The sequence below is a fragment of the Catharus ustulatus genome, chromosome 18 (genome assembly GCF_009819885.2).
Source record: "Catharus ustulatus isolate bCatUst1 chromosome 18, bCatUst1.pri.v2, whole genome shotgun sequence".
Taxonomy (NCBI): domain Eukaryota; kingdom Metazoa; phylum Chordata; class Aves; order Passeriformes; family Turdidae; genus Catharus; species Catharus ustulatus.
In genome coordinates this window covers 13,952,085-13,974,997 of record NC_046238.1, presented here as the reverse complement: position 1 = coordinate 13,974,997, position 22,913 = coordinate 13,952,085, and the positions used below count along the sequence as shown (strand labels likewise).

At 43.7% G+C, this 22,913-nt stretch overlaps 1 protein-coding gene across 1 annotated transcript in view; it reads right to left on the bottom strand.

Annotated features, from left to right (window-relative positions):
* The window catches only part of MORC2 (MORC family CW-type zinc finger 2), a 55,589-nt gene that overhangs the window by 26,725 nt on the left and 5,951 nt on the right, over positions 1-22,913 (bottom strand). Inside the window, 9 exon segments of the mRNA XM_033075606.2 lie at positions 1,576-1,655; positions 5,894-6,019; positions 7,928-8,039; positions 8,121-8,280; positions 9,471-9,579; positions 11,141-11,231; positions 20,102-20,170; positions 21,126-21,160; positions 22,566-22,619. Of these exon segments, the coding sequence (XP_032931497.1) occupies positions 1,576-1,655; positions 5,894-6,019; positions 7,928-8,039; positions 8,121-8,280; positions 9,471-9,579; positions 11,141-11,231; positions 20,102-20,170; positions 21,126-21,160; positions 22,566-22,619 (836 nt within the window).

The window sequence follows — 22,913 nt, the reverse complement described above, 5'->3', positions numbered from 1 at the left end:
TCTCTAAGCTAAACCACCCAAGCTCTCCTCATAGGACATGAACTCCAGACCCTTCAGCACCACCGTTGCCCTTCTCTGGACTCACTCTTCACACCTCAATGATCTTCTTGAGATGAGGGGCCTAGAACTGGATACTTTTTGAGGCGTGACCTCAACAGTACTGAGTACCAGGTGCGGAGGGAAGAATCACTTCCCTGGTCCTACTGGCCACACTATTTCTAGCACAGGCCAGGATGCCATTTGCCTTCTTGAGCACACTGCAGGTTCAGTGATCCCTGCATACCCTAAGGCACAAGGCTGGTTTGGTGATGGCAATGTGTGACATTTTAGTGCAAATTGGACCTGTTCTCAGCACTGGGACAACAATGGGCACCATTTTTCAATGCCAGACACTAAACCCCATTTTTTAAGTGTCATGAAAGCCTCACAGACTGCTTCAAGGAAGAAGCCTCTCTAAATTCTGCTCTTTGTATCTTCTTGAAAAGCAGTGAGAGTGTGTGCTCAAGACCTGCCCTGGTTGTAGGACCCAAACTAAAATAAATTCACCTATGAGGATTGAGGCACACAATAAAATCTGCTGAAGCTTCATTTTATCAAACCTATCTTGCCAGTCCATACTTCCTAAAGGAGGAACAGGGAACATGGCAATTCACACCATTTCACTCCTGCTGCTTTTCTTGGAGCAGGGTCATAGTCACACTGCCCTCTGTGACGCTGTACAGGCTGAATGTGGCACCATCCCTTGTGCATCTGACCTGCAGCCATAAACAGACATGCCTAAAGCAGCTCTGACACAGGGACAGAGGACACATACCTCCGAGTGATTTATGTAGTTGATTTATGAAACCTACCAGAAGATATAGGTCACATACAAATCACTTACATCTTCCAAGTTTCTTCCTTCACTATACCATTTTTCCATCAAGGGTTAGGGAGGGACACTGTTTTGTGTGTTAAATTTCTGGAGATTTAATTGCATTTATCATACAGTTTAATGTTTTTATTCATATGCTTACGTGATTTCTCTATATGCTGAATATCCAAAAATGACAAACTGCGCTTTCCCTGAGGATTACAGGACTTAACAGGAAAGGAAAATTAGATGGGCAAAAGCTATGCCTGGAAGGGTTAAAACCAAACAAATCAGGGCTCCCTTGTACACCCAGACCAATCCCTTTACACTGAAGTGAGAGAATAAAAATCTACTTTTTTAACTGCCTTAACAGGAAAGGTGCAGGACAAAAACACAACCAAAAGCTCATAGTATGTTAAAAGTGAGAGAAGAACTGCAGGGTGATAGGGCTCAGTTAGGCTTCTGCTGGAGTAGAGGCAAACTGCTGGGACTCCAAGGGTTATCCTGTACATCTGCTACTCAGATGAAATGATCTCTGGGAACAATGTACATTCCTTCCATTGCATGAACGTAAGTCTATGTCATCTGTTGTTACTGCAATAATTCAGTTCCTGAGTAACCCAAAAGATCCCAGAGGAAAGCAATCCAGGTAACACCAATCAAGGGTTTGGTCCTCCCTTAGCAACAGGTGAATGAGGTCTCATGCATACCCGATAGCTCACCTATCCTCGCCATGTGCTCGGCTTTCTTCACCTCTTGCTCTGCACGGGTCTTGAAACGGTTTGAAGTGTATTTGTACATCCTGTAATGATCAAAATTTATTAATCAGCAAACTCAGCAGTAAGGTCAAACCAAAATTTCATCAATGCACGAGAGAACAAGGAGCTCACATGCTAGTCTACTCCTCCCAAAATACTCCATAAATGGAGGAGGTTTACATATCATGAACTGGACGTTCTTGGATGAAGCTAGGAAAAATCTTTTAAGTCAGAGATGTCTTAGTAGTAGCTGCAACCACAATACCCTCTCTTGTCTCTGCATTAACCAGTGGAGGTGAAATACATCCATATTCTTGTAGTAAATCTCAAGACTTAGAGAAACAATTTCTTCAGAAGTAGAAAGGAGGAGTGAACATATATGAAAAGCTTCTCAAAACCCTCCCACCCCAGCTAAATAACCTTTCCTGTGAACAGCTGTCACAGGTGTGGTCTGACAGGTCCCTCTCACACAGGGCTAGCTCAAAGCAGAGCAACAATTTGACCAGAACTTCAAGTTTCCGGACACTTCTGTGTGCTTCACATCTGATTCACAACCTTGTAAATTGTGCTGGAGATGGAGCAGCTTATTTCACCTTCCCTGTATCTTAACATGCCAAATACAGATCCAAATTCACTGACTGCTGAAGAGTGAGAGATGGGTGTTTGTGAGGCAGAAGCTCATGGATGGGTATTACCTCCAAGTATGTCATGAGGAAAGATGACATCTACGACAAGCAGAGCCTGCAGGAGCTCAGATCACCTTGACACAAGATTTTGGATATACCAAGAAGAAAATCCCATCCCAAATGGACCGGAAAAATTTTCCAGTATTTAACTAAAGCAAAAGCCACTAGAAATGCTGTCTTTACAGAGAGGCAGAAACACACGAGTGGGGATGTAATACTTGACTGACCAACTGATTGGAATCACACTTAGATACTAATGAGAGACAAAATTCCCCACAAATGGTTGATAAACTGTCAGGATTTATGAGAAACAAAGCTTGTACTGATGAAAAGTTCTGTTTGTTTTTGTGGGTGAGCACACATGGACGTTAGTATTGACATCAGACGTAGTCTTACCAACAGGAATCCCTTGCCCCCAAATCTAGAAAATTATTACCGCAAGTACAGTTCCCAGAAATACATTTTGCTAAACTTTTTTTCTGCTATTTATAAGGATTTCCTCCCTGGGGAAAAAGCAGGCAGGTGCTAAGACTTCCAGAAATCACAGTTGGTGATTTCATCATGTCAGGAGCTACAGAGGATTTTGGTGGCACCAAAACCTAGAGTTAAGGCTGATGAAAGCTATGTGGAGCCCGGAGACAGCACAGTGAAAGCCAGGCTGCTTTCAACATGTAGGCAGAATTACATTACTTTTACCCACATCTGCCTGACTTCTAAGGAGAAAATAAAAAGACAGAGAAGCAGAGTGAAGCTGGATTATCCTCCCATGCCCAGCTCAGAGGGCAGGGCAGCACTTGGGGGGACCATAGGGACAGTGCTCCTTTGGTGTAGGGAGCACCGCTAGCAACTGTGGGGTGTACTAGATGATGGCACCGTGAGCCATCACCAGCTTCAAGACACTCATTCCAACTGTCTTGGAGTGTCCTTGTGACGGCACATGCCTTGCATGTGACCTATTTCTACATGCACAGCCCATATTGCTAAACAAGTTCCAACAGGTACTGGGGAAGAGATGGAAGCAATCCTTCAGGAGACACAGGCCATTCCCAGGGAAGCTGGGAATGTGGTAACACAACCACAAATGCTGGTGAAGGACCTGTACAAAAGCAGCCCTGCCTCTGCCACCAGGATGTTATCAGCTCCAGAAAGGCAAGGAGAAGCCTCTCCCACACAAACATGGGTGGTGACAAACAGGAAACAGGTGTCCTGCTCAGGAGATGCACTGTTATTCCTGAAAAACAGTGCAAGGGTTGCAAAACCTTGTTTTCAGTAAAGCCACTTACATACCCTAAATCCACAGCAGATTTCCATTCCACTAACACCAACACTGGAACCTGCAGACAATCCACTGTACAGTCTTCTCTTTCAGAGACAAAGGCAACCTGACTGACAGCAGGAGGGAACCCCCACAAGAGTCTTTCAAATCTCCCACACAAGCACACCAGTTACTCAGACTGTAATGCAGTAGCACCTCCACTGTCTGTTCTCTATCCCTTTGCTTGACCAGGAAGGTTCAACACTTACCTGGTCCAAGCTACTGGCCCAGAAACAGAGCCATGCTAAAGAGCTGCACATCACTGCTACATCAGCTGACCCTAAAGGAGCACCACAATGGAGGTCCCTTCCCCTGTGCACTCACACACAAAGCAGTGCCTCTACAAGTGCAAGGGATTAAGCCAGTATTAACCTCCAGAGCACTCAAAGCCTAGTAGATAAATGGGGATGGTGAGCTCTGGCTCCAGCTCTAAAGGAAGAGCTAGGGCATAACCCTTTTCAGCAGGTTCAGGGAGAAAAACGTAAAAAAACCCCACACCTATGGCAGTAAAAGCAGAGAAACTCCACTTTGAGAATGGACCAATTTGCTGGTTTTCTCTTTGGATAGAGCTACCCAGCGCAGATTTGAGCTCTCCTTAGGAAAAAGACTGTTTCCTCAACCTGGCCAGAGCACAGTGTGGCGTCTACCCCAAGAGCTGTGCTGGCTCTCAGAACCCATAGTGAAGGCTTTGATGTACAAAGCCTTTGTATGCTTTGTCCTGATGGCCATGCAGCTTCTGGAGCCCAAAGCTGACATCAGGCAGCCCAGTCAGAAGGGAGCAGTCTGGACACTCTCCAGAGAGGCCCAGTAAAGCCACAGTAATTGCCACAAATCTGACAAGATTTATACTGTGCTCTACAGGAAGGCCTTGCAGTCTTCACTACTCTGCTGCAGGAATGGGGACTTTAAATGCAAATGTCTTTACAGTGTTTGAGAATTGGTACTGGCTTATCACCATAAGTAGATCTACAGAGTCTGCTCAGACGCGGCACAAGCAGATCTGAGATACACCTGCCACCAGCACTAAGCCATAGCTTGGGGCTCCTTAGAATAGCTACTGACCACTTGAAAAAGAAGATACTGAGGTAGATGAACATCTGGGGTGACCTGGGACACCTAATATTGTCATAACACTGGTAGCATCACCCGCAACGATGACATCCTGTCTATGAGTTTTGCAAGAAGCTTGTCTCTGATAAGATAAAAACCTGTGTCCCGCTCTGGTTTCTCTCCCTAGTACTTTTGATGGACTGCAGCACAAGCAAAAGCAGCACAAGGCTCTCACATGTATGTAAAACAGTCAAAAATCCAGAAATCCAGAGATTCTCTACCCAGTAAATTAGGATTTACAGTGGCAAGTTCCCTGCCTTCCACAGGGAAACAACTGGCCTGGCCAGCATGAGGAGCAGTGGGTGTAACATTCTTTTATTTTGATCAGGTTTCTGATACTATTTCATACAGTCTCATGTAAGGAGCTGAGGAAGCCTAAATTAAAAACCAGCCAAACTCTTCAGGCACTGTCAGTGGCATGACACTGGCCTGTGGCTGCTAACAGCACCTGGTAGGCTGAGAGTGAGCCCAAAATGCTATACTAAAAAAATCCACAAATACTCTACAAAATTACTACTATTTTATTCAAATAAATTATGCCAGGATATCTAGAATGCAGACTGTATGCTCCCAGAGAGAGTCTGCCTCAAGAAGACTTAAATAGAGGTTTCCCTTTCCTCTCCCATCTCAGTAACCTTTTCCAGCCTCTGTGCAGCCAACTGACAGCACACCCCAGCTCACTGTTACATTTTTTGTTTAAGGAAACTTAAAAGGAGTAAGGGAAAGCTTTTTCTCAATCTCTATTCAAACCTAGATTAACTACATTTAAAAGCAACTGTTTCAAAGCATTTAGTCTAATTTCTTTTTGGAAATAATCCTAACACCCACCATATGTATTTCCTTCTTCTGCCCTAAAAACAACACAATTACCCAACAGTTTTGTGTGAATATGGCAGTTCATACAAGCAGGATCCTTATTTCTTTGTGCTGAAAGGGAACCAAATTGCACCAATGACTCACGCAATTTTCAAAGGCATTAGATTTCCCACTATGTATCTCTCTTCCCGTGATGTCAACAGCACATACCATTCTGTTATGGTCTGATTTTGTGGCTTTAAGGTTAGGGTTGGGAATGGAATTATGTAGGATACACCTGGAGATCAAAACACTACACCTTTTCTATAACCCCAAATGGTCCCAGACACCAGCAGATTTTGGATTCAACACTTACCTTGGCTTGTAGAGGCAGCATGAGAGTCGTTTGGTTTGTACTTTGTGTCCGTTGATGAAGATCCTCATCCTGGGATCAATATAAAGCACAGCAGCATAGGCACGGAAGGAGCGGCGCTCCGGTTTGCTGCAAGAGAGCCATCTACTTCAGAACATGCCCAAGAGATACCCTCAGCAAAACAGACAGGTGAAAGAAAAGGTCTTTCTATTTGAATTACCATGAAGCTACATAGCAAAGTTTTTCTTTAAATTTTTTTCTACCAGTGTCTTCTCCAGACTCTTTGTTGCGCTGTACATAGTAACTACTGCTACACTGATACACGTTACTGCAATCTGAAGAGAGAGTTTGAATACTCTTGGATAATAATGGCCAAAGCTGTAAACTGGGTATTTAACACTAAAAGTGTGCCCCCCTACCAGAGCTTTTCTACTCTTCAGTGAGTCAGCAGTACACTACCACAGAACCTGCCTACTCACTGACACCCATGGTACCACAACATCAGAGGGAAGAGACAGTGATCAGTGGCAATCATGCCTGCCTTACAAACAGGCATTAAAGATGCTGAGGTCCCTTGGAGGGCCCCAAGGAATTTGCTCAGTATCATCACTCTAATACACAGACAAAGCTGCTTTTACAGGGTCTGAAACTCCCTATGAAAAATTCAAGCACTTCACGGAAGAAGCATGTAATCTCATCAAAAAAGTAAAGTTTGCTATGTGTGCCCACGGAGGATTTAATCAAGCTTTTGGCTCATTTCAGCTCAGTTTTTCCTTTTCAGGCTAGAAATGATCAACTCAGCAAACACTCTGCTCTCTCTAAACAGGGCCCTGTGCTCCTCCAGCTGCCCTCTGAGCACATCCTTCTTGCCCCTCTGCAGGGAGGAGTGCTCCCTGACAGATGTGATGATACACCCCACCTGCCTCCTATACTATCCACCCTCAGAGGCTGACCTGTACAGCACCTCATGTTTTGCCACAAAATCACAAAACTGAACAGCAGTTTGGGAGCAGCACTGACTCACAACCAGCTCTCATTCTGACAAAAACATCTTTGATAGGTGAAGAAAATGAAACATATAACTTAGGGTTCCTTTTTTTATGGTATCTAATGGACTCTGAGTCTGCTGCTTTGTCTAAGCTGAGATCAGCCAGCGCAGGTGTTCACCCCAAACACAGCCACAGTGTCCATGGGCTGACACACATATGAACCCCAAACTGCTAAAGAACAAACTACAGATCTTCTAAATTCTCCAATTCACTACAAAAACAGAAGCTTAAAAAAACTCCATGCACATAGTACAGTAATTTCACGATTACAAGCCGCACCGTTTTGACCAAAATTTTGCTCCCACACCGGAAATGCAGCTTACACTCAGGAGCGGCTAATATGTGAATAATTTTCTGACATTTCCAACTCCTGAACTGCAAACCGAGGCGCCAAGTCGAGCACCTGGCAGTAAAACCCGGCATTTACGCGATTGTTGCAAATTGGTTACTCTGTTGTGCGGGGGGTGGAGCCTGCTCAGTGCCGGCAGCACAGGGGGGCAGGGGAGGTGGGGGGTCCCTCCTGGCCCCGGGGCTTGGGGGAAGGTAGAGGGCTCTTGTCCCCTCCTGCTGCCGCCACCGTGGGTGCCGGAGGGCTCCGTGCCCCTCTGCCACTGCAGCGCAGCACCGGGGTGGGGTGAGCGAGCCCAGCGGTGGCCGGTCCCGAGAGGCCCCGCTGAGTGGCAGCGCCGAGCTGGGCCACCCGGCCCTGTTGGCAGCTCCGAACAGGTCGAGCCCTCACGGCCCGAGCCAAGCCAGTAAACCCCACCATCCTGCGATTCTGTTACTATTTGGCAACTTTGTTGCACGTGGGTCCTCGCTGCGAGAGCGGCTTATAATTGGGTGTGGCTTGTGTATGGACAAAGAACAAAATGTTTGCCAACACCCGGAGATGTGGCTTATAGTCAGTGCGGCTTGTAATCATGAAATTACTGTATATAGCCAAATCCTACACCAAATTTGATTAGCATGTTACACCAGTCACACTTACGTTCCCTCTGGGGGTGTTTCTGCCATCTGAATATCCTGAGGGTCAGAAGTCACATCCAGCTCTGGCTCTCCATTATCCATTAGTTTGAGGTTAAAGATGATCACCAGGGTGCCTGAGCAAGTAACAAGTCGACCAGGTGAATCCCAGCCAAACCCCAAATACCTCACTTGTGATCTGCACCATCCACATGTACCTTTCTCACTACGTATCTTATTGAACTGGTCCATCACTTCCCGTTCTGATTTGAAAGGGGAATACTTGTAAATGAGCTCCGTCTCAATAGCAAATTTCTCCATGTTGTCCGTCACAGGTTCATGGCTCCGTGTGCTCCAGGTGGGTAGGGGAACGATGACCTGCAAATCCCATTGTATTAAGAGTGACTCAGGCTCTCCCACTCAAGTCAGCCCCTCCTGCAGGTCATGGACCAGTGACTTACCCCACCTGACAGACCTCTAAGTCACCATGAAAGTCCTTTCCAGTTTTTAAGTAGTTTTCATGTCTGTCAAATGCTCCCCCAGACTCTCTTTGCCAGCCTCTGTGTTGCCTCCTTACAATACCAGTCCCAGAGTGAACCATTCCCAAGTCACATGTACAGAATACTGGCTACTCACACACTCAATGGTTTTTTTCCCCTTTCCATGTAGCAACTTCTGTAGTACTAAAAAGACTGCTCTGGCTTAATTTCTCCCTTGAACTCAGATATCACTCACTCATACTTTTCGTGATCTCAGTCTTTGATTTTTCTGCCATTTAGAGCAAAAATACAGATAGAATTATAAACTGCAGTTGCACATCAAGGACACAAATCCCATTCCAGAACTGTGATCAAGCCAAAATAGTAGCCAGAGATGCTGTGGGAATTAGAATTACTTTACTGTTCCCAATCTGTTTCAGTCATGGGCTGGTTACCAGCATGCACTGTCCCTCCCCAGCTTCTCTGCACAGGTCCATCCCTTCAATCCCTCCCTCATAATGGAAGATGCTTTCTGAGATACCACCCCAGTGCAAATTTAAAATTTTTCATTAATCTTGCCCAGAACAACAATGCCTGAGTTACCTATTTAAATATACAAGTTTTTCATAGGTAGAACTATACTGACTTTTTATTAAAAATCAAAAATATCTGTAAGAGACACACCTGCAGTTAATGACCTGGGGGTAGCAACTTCAAATGCCTTTAATTCTCTACACAAAATCAAATCAGAGCACTAAAATTAAATACATCTCAAACTCAAATTCTGTGGGAAAAGGAAAATGCAAGATGTGTGGGCATGTCCTGAACTTATCATAAGCACACCTTTAAGAGACTGAAACAAGCCCTTCAAACTTGCTCTATTCTAGAGAGACTTCAGAACTAAAACCAAAAGGAAAAAAATTCTGTTGACTTTGCAGAAGGCCTACAAGCAAAATGCCAAAAGAAAACCACACACTGATCCCACCAGAGTCATAACCAACCCTGACACAGACTCTTCTGTGAGAGCTGGGTAAGTTCAGATGAGGCAGCATTCAATATACTAGTTCATTACAAGAAGCACATGCAAACCTCGTCGATGCCTTCTTCCTCATGGAACGTCCGAGATAAGAGGAGGCAAGTCATGGTGTTATCTTTCTTCGTGAACAGGATAAAATCCTTCCCAATCCGCATGGAACCCCTGTAGACAGAGGTCAGACTGTGTATTACACCTGATGTACCACACTGTTCAGAACACAAGCCACATTACTGAGCTTTCTTCCCATTACGAGACACCAAAACCACGTTAGGCAGAAAGGTTGAAACAGCAACTACCATTTCCCTCTACACATTTCAATCCTTTCAGAAGGCATATCAATCTGGGCATTTTCACAATGTTTCAAAATATTTAACACCAGCAACAATTAAAAGGTGCACAGCATTGAAGACTCATATTATGCAGAAAGTTTAAACAAAAATTTAAAAAAAAAAAAAAAGACAACTGAGGTGGGATGCGACAATAACCTTCAAATCTCTGAGCAGAAATGTCAGTGAGAAAGCAAGCACATTCCTCATTTCATTGTACCTAGAATCAAGTGCAGCAGTCTGGAGACAGAAAATTCATTTCCTAACCTAACTAAAGTCTTACTGACATTCCAGCTAAGACAGGTTAGCAGTTTGCTGTCACAAAAAGGGACAGTCCCTTCTTCCTCCCCACTCTCCTATCACAAATGGTGTATTTGCATCCTCCCTATCTTCTCTACCAAGTTATCCTATTACCAGACTCATTCAAAACACCTTAACAGATAACAATTACCATTGCATCAAAAGAAGTATTAGTGTTATGTCAGTGCATTTCTCTTCAGACTAGCTTAAATCAATACCACAGTGACAGCACAACCTACCTTTCACATGCTGGGGTTTCAGGCAGCATTTCTCAGATGTAATACAGTAAAGTTCTTGCTCAAGGTTAAGAAAGGACAGAGATCTGTCCTGGAAGCATACAGTCAGGATCTGGGATCTGTCCTGCACTGCAGCTGAACCAACAGTGTCTCAAGATCCCCTAATCCTGGATTTTTTTCCCCCAGGTTATAGAGTCCCACTGATTTCCCAGTAGAATGCATATAATCAAGCCACATAGGTGAGCACAAAGCAGAACAGCCAGAATAAGTCACAAAGCCCTGTAACTTTTCCAAAGACACAGAAAACTTCTTCCTCTTTCCCAGCAAATCCACTCCAACCAGTAGGATTCCCTTCCCACATGGGCTACTCTGCACTTAATCCCACTCCTCCTCTCATTGCTTCCATCATTCTCCTTTTCCCTGCATTTGTTTGGTTTAAGAACAAAAAGAAAAGGCTTAAGTCCATCCGCCTTGCACCAGACAGACAACTTTCGTGTTGGGAGGTTGCAGCACTATTTTGCTCAAGTTTTACTACCTGACTGTAACAGGGATCACATAACTAATGATTTTGTTTCCAGTTCTTTCATTCTTTTCCCTGAGCTCTGACCTGTACCCTCTATCTTATGCAAACATAGTGGCAAACCACTGTCATTAGTTGTATGGAGCCTTCCTGATAACTGAAAAACTACAGCAGATATTGACAGAGCTTCTATCTACCAAACCAGGGTATCTTAGAGTTCATCTGCTTTTATTTTTTTTTTTTTCTTGGAAAAAAAACTATACACCTCTGATCAAAAAGTACATCGATCACCTGGACTATGACCTCCCCAACCTCAGGAGGGTGGCTCTTGTTGTACCTACGATTTCAAGCCGTTCCCATACTGCCCGATTTGAGTGGACTCAGGCGATCGCTTGGCTGATTTACCAAACTGGATAACACTGGCTGCTTCATCTGCAACAAGAGACAGAACAAAAAAGGCTTATTTCAGTGTACGGACACACACACACACACACACACACACCCCTTTTAGATAAAGAAAGAAGATAACTCCTTCACAACTGGAAATAGGCCAGAAAAGGGGCCAGAAGCGCAAGCTGAAGTTCCATCCTGAAGCTTTACCAGAGTCCTGTGAGATACATGCTGCTTGAGGGCACTAATGTTACCAGAAGCTGTGAACAGGTGCCATGATGCTGACAAAAAGAATTTTAAATTTCAGTCTAGCTCACTGTTCCATCTGAACTGCATGAAGATGTTTCTTTTTGAAATAAAAAAAAAAAAACAAAAAAAAAACAAAAAAAATCCACAAAAATGGTCTATTGTGTCCATCACAGTTGTAAATTCTCAAAAATTAAGACTCTAGGATGCAGGAGGTCTGTTGTCTGTTGCACCCCATGTCCCACTGACACCACACACTTGAGAGTGCTGGCACTAGAGTCAGGACTATTAAAAAGGTCAGGAATTCAGAATAAACACCGCTATTTCTTCATAGTGCTGAACTGAACACTCTGGTTAATGAAAGTACCAGTAGGACACAAGCTAACTTTGGCAGCAGATTGCTGGAGCCCTGGCAGCAGGACAGCTGGGGAGAAAGTCAACACAAGCAGCTCCTACAGCAATTAGCAGAGGATTTCATTAGCACAAGACACAATGAAAGGACACAATGGCTTTACTACTGAGAGAGTCTGTGATTTTTAGTTTCAGTCTTTCTATTGTTCAAGGGATAAAGCCTTGTAGCATTACCCTAGGACAGAATGATTCCTTTCCCTTCCCCCAAGAGATAGTAATCATTTCACCAGAGAGTTTACTGCAAAAAATAAAGTTTAATTCTAGAGACAAGGAACAAGGAGGGAGGGCTAAAAACAAAAGCATACACAAGCTATAAGGGAGCACAAGACATCACTCATCCCACCAGGCAACTATGGGGAGGCTGAGCCCACGAACAAGCCAGATTTCAGCATGCAGGAGATTCACACAGGCTTATCAGCATTGACCAGTTTTACAGTAAAATATTCAGTACTAACACCATTAGTCAGACATGACATCACTGAGCTGGTGTCAGAACGCCATTTTCAGTTGAAATTATATTCAGATTTAAAGACACAAATACAGGAGAACAACTATGCAAACACCTCACCACCTCAACTGCAGTTGTTCTTAATGGAGCTCCACAGCTGTTCCAGAATAGCTATTCCAGCTTTGGATTGGATAAGGGTAGTACCTCTGCCTTCCCTTCATCCTACTACAGTATCTTTTAGCCAAAGAAATAAAATGCTGGAATGTCTTGTATTTGAGATCTGAGTAAGGATATCGGTGATGATGATGATATTACTATTATTATTACTCTAATTACTATTACTGTGTTATTTTTAAAGCCTGGTAAGGAAAGTAGATGGGGTATATTCTAAAAAAAGAAGGAGACATTTTTGCTCCACAAATATTTTTCAGTAACTATTTTTAAGAAACTTTTGGGAAGCCTAAAAAAGGTAAAAAGTAATTATCCAAAGCATTTCCCCTCTCAGGAAAGGTGACCAGATGGTTTATCACTCAATGCTGGATGTCTAAAATCATCCCATCATGATTCTTCTTTTAGGGCAGAGGGATGAAGGTAATGCTGAGCAGAGGGGACTGAGAGGTAGCACCTCTCTCCAGGTTGTCTTTAGAGAGATTTAATACTTATATCCTCCCAAAAATCAAGATACAATTTTTTTTCCAGCTCTTTGTAGGCTCTGGAGGGTGCTTCACTTAAGGCTATTTTAGTCACACTGTTTTTGTTTGGTTGTGTCTCAGAATTACTGGATTAAAAAAAGCCAAACTCCCGAGCAAGAAAAATGGGGGAGGGAGATCTATGCAAAACAAAGAAGACAAAAAAGCTGAAGAAATTCACTCAAGGTGGTCAAGATAGCAGGCTGATCTTCAAAGCCCCAGAAATCAAGGGCACATATAAAAAGATTCCTTATAAGAAACACTGGATGCCTGGGATGAAGGAACTGGTAGATGGAGCTGTTCAGTTCCTGAGTGTTCCTGCTCGTTGAGCAGAGTCCTCTTTTATCTCAAAGTTCTTCAGCTGAGAATGTCCCAATCTGAGCAAATTATACTTCCTGCCTTCTCCACAAATTCATCTACTATATTCACATTAGGTGGAGTATTCACAGTGGACTCAACAGCATCCTCAAAAGATGGATGTTAAAGCTAAAGAATTTAATTCACTACCTGAGGGAAATAAACCTAAAGCCAAGTTGAACTTTCCAGAGGACGGGGAACAAGGGAGAAGTGTGAGGTCCTTTATCACTGTAACAAGCACAGGACACCAACCCCCATGGGGCAATGACTGGAAACAGACAGCGACTGACAAATCACTTTCACATATGTTCTTGTAATTTATTTTCTAAATCTGTTAACTTTAGATGAAATATCAATGCTTAGGTTAAAGACAAACCTTAAACAAGGTTAAAGAGACATTTTCTCCTGAGAATTCTGTAGACTGCTCCCCTGAAAATGGCCCCCAAGAGCCACTGTCCACACACTCAAGTGTGTACACACTGTAAAGTAGGAGTTGGAGTTCCAGTTAAACAGTGCTCCTCACCATTGTGAGCCTTGGATAAACAGTATTTTTAAAATACAAGATCTAATAAAGCACCAAGCTTAAGCCAATAAAGCACTACTACAGTAATTTCACGACCATAAGGCGCACCACACTATAAGGCTCACTTTTTTTTTGCAGCGAGGCTCCACCCCCAGCTCCCCCAGTGCGGTTTCTGGCCGAGGCCCCGCCTCAACCCGGCAGCCATTGGCCCCCGGGCCTGCCTGTACCCGGCAGGGGCGGTGCCATGGGCCCCCAGGCCCGCCTGTACCTTGCGGGGCTGGGGAATGCCCGCTGCTGCTCCATGCTGCCTCACCGGGGCTGGGCTGTGGCCGCCGCCCCTCCGTGCCCCCTCCACGGGGCCGGGGCGTGCCTGTGGAGGGGCCACCCCACCTGCACAGGGCCGGGGCATGCCCGCTGCCACTCTGCCTCGCCTCCACCTGGCTGCCGTGGCCCTGCCGGCTCCCCCCACGGCTCGCAGCTCTCACTTCTGGGTAGGCAAATTTTGCAACTTTGTCCATCAGATAAGGCGCACCGGACTATAAGGCGCACTTCCGGGTTCGGGGGAAAATTTTAGTCAAAAGGGTGCACCTTATAGTCGTTAAATTACCTTAATTAATTGCTTCCATTAAAACAAAAGATGTTTTGAACTCCCAAACTTCAAAAATACAGTTTAAAAAAGCAAGACCTGATACATTCACTTCAATCTCTCAAAAAGCAGTGGAACAATCCCTCTCAAAAAGTATTAGAAACCAGACAAGGCAGGTGACTGGACTGTCTGCAGAAATTTACAAAGACAAGTCACATCTGACTGATTTGGTCACCTTCTACAAGGCAGCACTTTCTGCCCATAGGGAAAGAGTAGTGTGCTGTTTGGCTGGACTTCAACAAAATGTTGGATACAGCTTATCACAGCCTGTTCCTGGACAAACTGGGGAGACAGAGACCAGGCAAGTGGTATACAAAACACGTAGGGAGTTGGCTCATGGGTCACGCCCAGAAGTGATCATCAGTGGTTTTCACTCCTGCTGGCAGCCCGTCATAAGCAGAGACCCCGGGGACTGATGCTGTGCCCCACATTGCTCAACATCTCCATACAGGATCTGGGGTGCTTTTGCACCCTCACCAGCTTTGTTGATGGGGGTAAATTTGGCACATAAGGAATGCTTTCTTAGACACCTGGACAGGCTGGAACAGTGGGCAAGCAAGAAGTTCAAGGCAAGTATAAAATCCTGCATCTGGGATTAAATAATCCAAAAGACCAGCACAGACTAGAGTCTGCAAGTTAGGAGGAGCAGCCTTGCTGGAAGGGTCCTGGTGTACGACAAACTGAGTATCATTGAGCAGCGGCCCACAGTAGCAACCGAGGCAAACAGGATCCTGGACTGTATCCACAGGGACATTGCCAAAGAGATGGAAAATGATTATCCCACTCAACTTCTTGTTTGTCAGGCCCCACCTGCAGTACTGTGTGCAGTTCTGTGTCCTCTATTCAGGAAAGATGAAAACAGACTGAACAGGATGCAAAGGAAATTATCAGAGGGTTGCAGAATCTGCCACATGAGGAGAACTTAGTCTCCTTCCTTGAGAAGAGAGCCCAGGAGGAATCTCATCATAGTACTACAGTACTTGAAGGGTAGTTACAAAGAGGATGGGGGGCCCTCCCCTAGGAGCCACATGAAAAAGAGGCAGTAGATACAAGTTGCACAGGGAGAGGTTTCTTCTTAAAATAAGTATGAAATTTTTTAGAGATCAATCAGTCATTTAATCAATCGCTGGAATAACCTCCTCAGGTATGTGGAGGAGGCCCCAGCACTGGAGAGACAGGGTGCTAAATCATCTCTTCCCTTTCCCATGAAAGGCTGGAACAAATGATCTTTGAGGTACTTCCCACCCCGAGCACTTCTATGATGAAAATGTCAGGTAGAGACTTATGTCCTTCAATTGCTTAAGAATAAAACTAGAATCACTTCCTAAGCTACTTGTTATACCTTCTCAACCTACGAGTTGATCCACTGAATCATTCAACCTGCATTTTGACTCATTAAATTCACGTAGCACTTTCAGAGCCAGGCATTAGGTAAAATTTCAAGCCAGAGTAGTGATTTCACTGATAGTATGAGAAATCTGATGTACTGCATGAGATCTATTGCTTGGTTTTCTATGGGCTCCTATCTAGTTCCTTACAAAAAAGTCGAACTTTTGGGCCAGTACTATTATTCTCTGTGTTGGGGGCAGAGGGTATTTATTTATTGGATGATAATGTATTTTCTAATATTGGAAACTAGGAAAAAGTTCTTCACCAAAAGGGTTGTCAGGCACTGGAACAGGGTCCTTTCCAACTCAGAAGATTCTATGATTCTGATACCTCTCTGCAGGACATTATGGTTCTTTTGAAAAGAGCTGTCCTGTGACATCACTGAATCCTCAGACCTTATGATAAGTCATGACTACAGTGTGAGATGTTTGCAGCTTGAGTACAAATGTATTTTGATCTTGACATCACACAACCTCAAGTGATCATTAAGAGAAGCAATGAGTGAGTACTGAATGCAACCGCAGCAGGAATCACTTGACAAACATCCCTAATTTTTAGAAATGAGGAGTTGTCATTTGATTTGCTAATCAGAAGCCATAAGACAGAGCACTCAAATCTGACCAACTGCCTTACTATACTCTTCTGTTTTCAGAGCCTGCCAGACAAATCTAGAATTGTCCAAGACAGAACAAGACCAAAGAGAGCAGCAACAACAGTTCCATACACAATATGTTACTGGAACAGTTAACTCGAGCTCTTCAGCTTTTCCCTCCATTTAGAAGTGCCCAGACACAACTGGGTTTATTCACTCATCCCCAGATGGTGCCTCATCCAGCCTTCCAATCCTTTCAGTTGACTTGGGAAGATCCCATGATAGCATGGGCTCTAACAGTACTACAGCAACTCATGGAGGTATTCTTTTTAACATGTGAGCTTTATGTACAATAAAAACAATTTTTAATATAAGTTATCATACACAAAAATATAACACTACCAAGACCCATTGTTTCTGCTGAAGGGAGAAAAGTCCAATAAAGATTTTTCTGCTGACATCTCTTAAAGTCAGATGGAAGATCTTCAGAATATCTTTAAAACTGGTAGACCCTGCATTACAAGAAATTCAAGCTCAGATCCCTACAACCAGGGATGGAACCAGAGTCTCACACAGGGAACTTGAATGAAAGACTCTCCTTAGCTGCTTCTGTCCATGCTGACAGGCAAACAGTGCAGCACACAGAGCTTCTACCTGGCTGCCCTTGGTCAAGCATCAAGACAGTCAAAGGAAATTAATTACATGGTATTTACCATATAAAATGCAGAGTGCTGTGAAATACCCATGCAACGCATAGTACCTGCCCATCTTCTTTACTGAGTGTTTCAGGCTATCAGGATAAAATTCTTCAACATTTAGCTGAAAGATTAGTCAAAAGAAGCCACTTAATAGCTGTCCTGGGTAACCCAAATATTATTGTACTCCACATACATCTGTGTCCAAAACTGATAGTCTCTTTGAGACCTGGAGGTGCGGCCAGAATCAGAACCACAGGGTTGGGGGCAGGCGAGTGTCAAGCTCTTTAAAGTTGAGGCACTCAGGCATGAGTTTCCTCTCTCCCGTCACTGTTTTTGCTCAAGGCATAGGCTCTGCTTTGGTCTTTTTTAATCTCTGTTTCCTCCTGACCTCCAGAGGTGGTTGTTTCAGGTAAGTTTTCTATGCTCGCAACAGTAGCAACTGTTGCTACAAAATGAGCAGCTTAATTTCACAATCAAAAACTGTTTCAGAGTTAATTTTGTAACATCTATCTGCAGCTGTAGCGTGGTGCTGAGAGAAGGAAGAGAGGAGTCAAGAGGCCCTACTCCCTGCAGTTGCTGCAGCCGCCAGCAGCACCTGGCTGATGTAAGAAGGCAGAGTCTGAGCCACCTCAGCTGGCTGCCTTGCCATCTTCCGCCAACAGGAAGATGAAGTCCTTCCACAAGTTCCAGTCCTTGACCAAATACCAGCTGCCCAAGCGTGTCAGCCACGTACACCAATGGAGCTGCTGCCAGTAGAGAGACAAGAGGGAGGGCTGCCACCATTTTCCTCTTCTCTCCCCACATGCAGTTGCCCATGGCAAGCATCATCTTGGCGAAAGGGGTCACTCACTGCCATTTTGAGTTTCTTTTTGTTCCCAGGGAGGTCATGAAGATTTGGCAAATTTGTATCTAGTGATTATTTACTGTTATTTTGTGCCTGTTGCTGTGTTGCTTATTAAGTAAACTGTTCTTTTTTCACTTATATTTACACATACTCATTTCCTGTGGAAAGGGATTGGTTAAAACTAAGGGGACAAAACTCATTTCAGAGCATCCCCCTTAAATTGTCTTAAGCCAGAACAATAGCCAATACTTAAATCCCATTTTGTCACAAAAAGAGCAATACAGAAGCAACAACACTGTAAAAGTTTCCATGACATTCTGTGGCATTAGAACAGTTGTCTGGCACCTTACAGAGAGAAACACATAGTTTTCAATACAGGCAAAGAAGGTTATATTTCCTCTCCCTGATCCTAAGGATTACAAAAAGGCCACACCTCAATCTCAGAGCTTTTTTTTATGGAGGGGCTTTATTGTTTCCTTCAGTTATACTGATGACAGAAAAGTACTCTTGGGAGATCTGTTTAGCATCCTTAATTGTATTCCAAAGAATATACAGAAGGTACCTAGAGTTCAAAACAAATTCCCTTATAGAAGTCACAAATCTGTGTATTAAAACACAAATTAAATTTAATTAAATGCTTCTTATCTGTACTGGGTTAGGCTCTCCATGCTAACTTGCATGGGACTGTGTTTTAGAGAAGAGTGTTGCTAACACAGGGGTATTTTCATTAGCGCTGAGCACAGCTTACACAGCATCAAGGCCTTTTCTGCTCCTCAAACTGTACTACCAGCAAGTCGGCTGCACAAGGAGTTGGGAGGGGACAAGTGTGGAACGGATGATCCCAACTGAGATTCCAGACAACATCATAAAATCCCAAAACAGTCTGGATTAGAAAGGGCCATCTCGTTCCATCCCCTGCCATGGACCAGGTTGCTCCAAGCCTCATGCAACTCGGTGCAGGGATCTTCAGATAAAGCTGGGGAAGTAGGAGGAAGAGGGGCACATGTGGCCTTACAGCATTCGCCTTCCTAGGTCACTGTTTCACTTATGGAGGCCTGCTGAGGCATCCTGGGGATGGCTGAACACTTGTGGGCCCATAGGAAGTGGGGAATGAATCCCTTGGTTTGCTGTGCTTGTGCGCATGGCTTTTGTTTTCCCTTTTGAACTATCTTTAATCTCAACCCAGGAGGTTTTCTCACTTTTTACCCTTCTGATTCTCTCCACCATTCCAGTGGAGGAGGAATAAGTAGCTGTGTGGAGTTGAGTTGCCAGCTAGGATTAAACTATGAAAATATCACAAGAGGAACTTAAAAGTACTGAGGAATCAGTGCAAAAGTATTAGTTGTTGCTTATTTACCAATTTCCTTTGTCTTCTCCAAATTCACCTCCCAATTTCACACAGTTTTTCTGCCCTGTACAGAGCTCCTCACAGGATGATGTATCAGTCCTCAAGACTCAAAGGTGACGGTGCTGCTCATTGATGCTAAATATAAAGCATTCTCCTGCTAGATACAACACCAATTTACATCAATACTTACAAGGCAGAAATATGTTTGTTATATTCTTCTCATATTACTAAGATTTTATATTGTCCAGTACTGATCTCAGACACAATGTCCATGATGAAACAATGGTAAACTGTTTTCAAAGCAGAGTCTTTAATTTCTGTCATGGCACACCTTCTAGTTAGAGTTGAGATATACTGATCACCTGGCAGCCAGATGGGGAAAAGACTTATGCCATCAAACCTTGTACTTGCCCCTCTCCTTGCTCCACTATTCACCCTTCAGCCCCAAGGCCAACTTCACTGTACTGGGAAACTTAAGGTCAGGTTGACCCAACTCTATAATGCAGCAAAACAACTTTCTTTTGATCAGATTAGTTTTCTGCAATGGAAGAGGTAAATTGTTTGATATGTAATATGGTGTGAAAGAGCCAGTGAAGAGGCAGGAACATGTATATAGGCATGGAACATGTTCCATTTTCAATGGAACTAAGCTGTTAATTCAATTTAAACCATAACATGAAACCCCAGTTTGCAAATGCAAGTGTAACTTTCTGTCACTTACTTGAATCCATTCCTGTTCCATCATCCAAAAAACATAGCATGAATCCACCTCGTAGGTCCTCTCGTCGCTCTGCAACAGAAGAGTTATTCACTGCTCCCATAAGCAGAAGTTAAAAGTTCCATAAAATGGGATTGATCAGTGTTAACAACAAAAGTAACACAACAAACGGGACTTTTATACCTGCAGTATGGCTAAGCTGTAAGAAAGAGTACCTGATTTTTGTTACAGAATGACTAAGAACTTCTTCACTTCTGCACTACAAAACTGTATTGTGTCAGCACTTTCATAGCATCCATTACAAGCAGCGACTCATTTCACCTGACCCAAGGGTCAGGTGACTTAATTGCTGACTTAATTGCTTCCCCAAGGTATATTTGTAAAGAAAACAGGCACTATGGCACAGAAGAAATGGTAGAACAATAGAATTATTCAGGTTGGAAACAACCCTTAACATCAAGTCCAACCACAAACGTATCACAGCCGAGTCCATTAAACCATGTCCCTAAACCCCAGATGTACACATTTTTAAATATGGGTAGATAGTGACTCCCCCACTGCCCTGGGCAGCCTGTTCCAGTGTCTGACTACACTTCTAGTGAAGAAATTTTCCCTAATACCCAATCTAAACTTCTCCTGACACAGCTTGAGGCTGTTTTTCTCTTGTTCCTGTCACTTGCTACCAGGGAGAAGAGCCCAACCCCCATCTGGCTGCATCCTTCTGTCAAGAAGTTGTCAGAGCAAGAAGGCCCCCCCCCATGCCTCCTTTTCTCCAGGCTGAGGCCCTCCAGCTTCCTTAGCCACTTCTCATCAGGACTTGTACTTCAGCCCCTTCTTCAACCCTTTTCTGGACATGCTCCAGCCCCTCAATGTCTTCCTTGTCTGGAGAGGCCCAGCACTGACTCCAGGATTGGGCATAAGCACCCTCACTCTTATTCTATCGAGGACAACATGCATTTGCAGCCTAAATCCAAGTTAACTACTGACTTAATTGCTGACATGCTAGGGAGCAGCAGGAGTGACTTACCAGTAAAAATGTCTATTCTCGTGGCATCTGCATCTCTACAAAGAAATAAAAATCAGAACTGTTATTCAAGTGTTAGACAGAAATGAAGCTAAAAATCCAGGCATATACAATCATTCCAAAATAACTGGCTGAACAGATCAAAGTCCACAGAGGTCCCAGAGTCATCACTGACAGAAAACATTGTCCGACTTTTTGTCTATTTGAACCTATACTCCAGCATAAGACATTGCTGGCACATTAACAGTTCTGGTGACAGGAAGTACCACTGGCATTCTAACAAAAGTCATTCTGAGACTGAGAATCAAATGAGTACACACTTCTGAGCTACCCCCTGTACAAAAAAAACCACCATCTATAGTTTTTCTGTCAAGCTGCGTACAAAAGGTTTAATAATGCCACATAAAGCTTCATCCCAATACATTCAAGACCGTTACAGGAAACTGTCATTACAAGATCACTGAAGTGAGGCCCCCTCACACACTGCATACTCCTCTGCATTTGAAGGTACAGCATGTACAGCATTCCTGCCCTCTTCTCAAACCAACCCCGGCTTGCTGACTAGAGGCGTGGAGCTGTAGCACTGTAACAAACACCACTAGACAAATGTCACACTTGTTTCAATTTTGTACCTCCAGCCCAGCCCAGAAGGCAACCTATCTCTAGCCACCCCCCAAAGACTCTACTTTTTATTACCTTGTAGCAAGCCAGAACACAGCACCAGTTCGCTGGCACGCACACACACAAAGTTGATTCCCTTAACAGAAGCTTTCCAGCTCAGAAACGCCCTAATTTCAACTCCTTGCATCATAAAATGTACAATGTGACAAATCACACTGGAGAGAAACAATCCAAAATATTTCCATAGTGCTTCATGACAGTACTTCCTGTAGCTCAAGAGAAAAGCACACAAGGCTTGGGAGGCTGCTATAGCAGGGAGTCCCATACACGTGAGACAGGCGACTCAACACCTGCAATTTCCAAAGACCCTGTCTCCTCAAGTATCAAAATCCCTTTAGCTGTTATTGCTCTATTTTTCAGCATCCCATTTGTGATTTGATTTTCAATGTCATGTTTGATACTACGATTATTTAGATATCAGAAGAGTCAAAGCTCTTGTAATATTTATTTCAGCAATTTCTTTACACAAAAGGGTAGACTAGTTTTTCTTGAAATCTATCTTGGTTCTGCTACCAATTTCCTTTCCAATATGAGTTGTTCCAGGATTCATTCAAACTTGTCTTTCCCAGGAATAATTTTTAAGGGGTTTGACGTGGCAGTGTAAGAAGAGCAAGTGAAATATTCATAGTAAATTGCAGCAATATCTTCTATTTTCTTGTAAAGTCTACTAGAAGTGAAAATTGTTTAAGATCAACTAATATATATGATGAATTAAACCTTAACCAGAGTTACCTTGGGAATTAGGCGGTCTCAGGTACATACCTGGCATTATCTACAAGTTCGGCAAGGGCACCAAACAAGAACTCATGGGTAGTTCTGCAATGAAACACAGAAGTCAGCAGAGTTACACTAACACTCAAGAAAGTAAAGACCTTTGAATAAATGAAAATCTCAACTACGTTTTAAATGATCCAGTCAAATGAGTACAACACTACAGTCTGGCTGGCAGCAGACTAGGTCCATGCAGCAGCCAGTCTGCCCCAAACTGCAGCTCACTATGGTCTAAAACGTATTGCAGCTATACAGACATGATAGAGAACATGATGTTCCAATGAACCAGTCTGTGACCCAGTCAATAGATCATGGAAATCCTTATTCAGCACACTGACA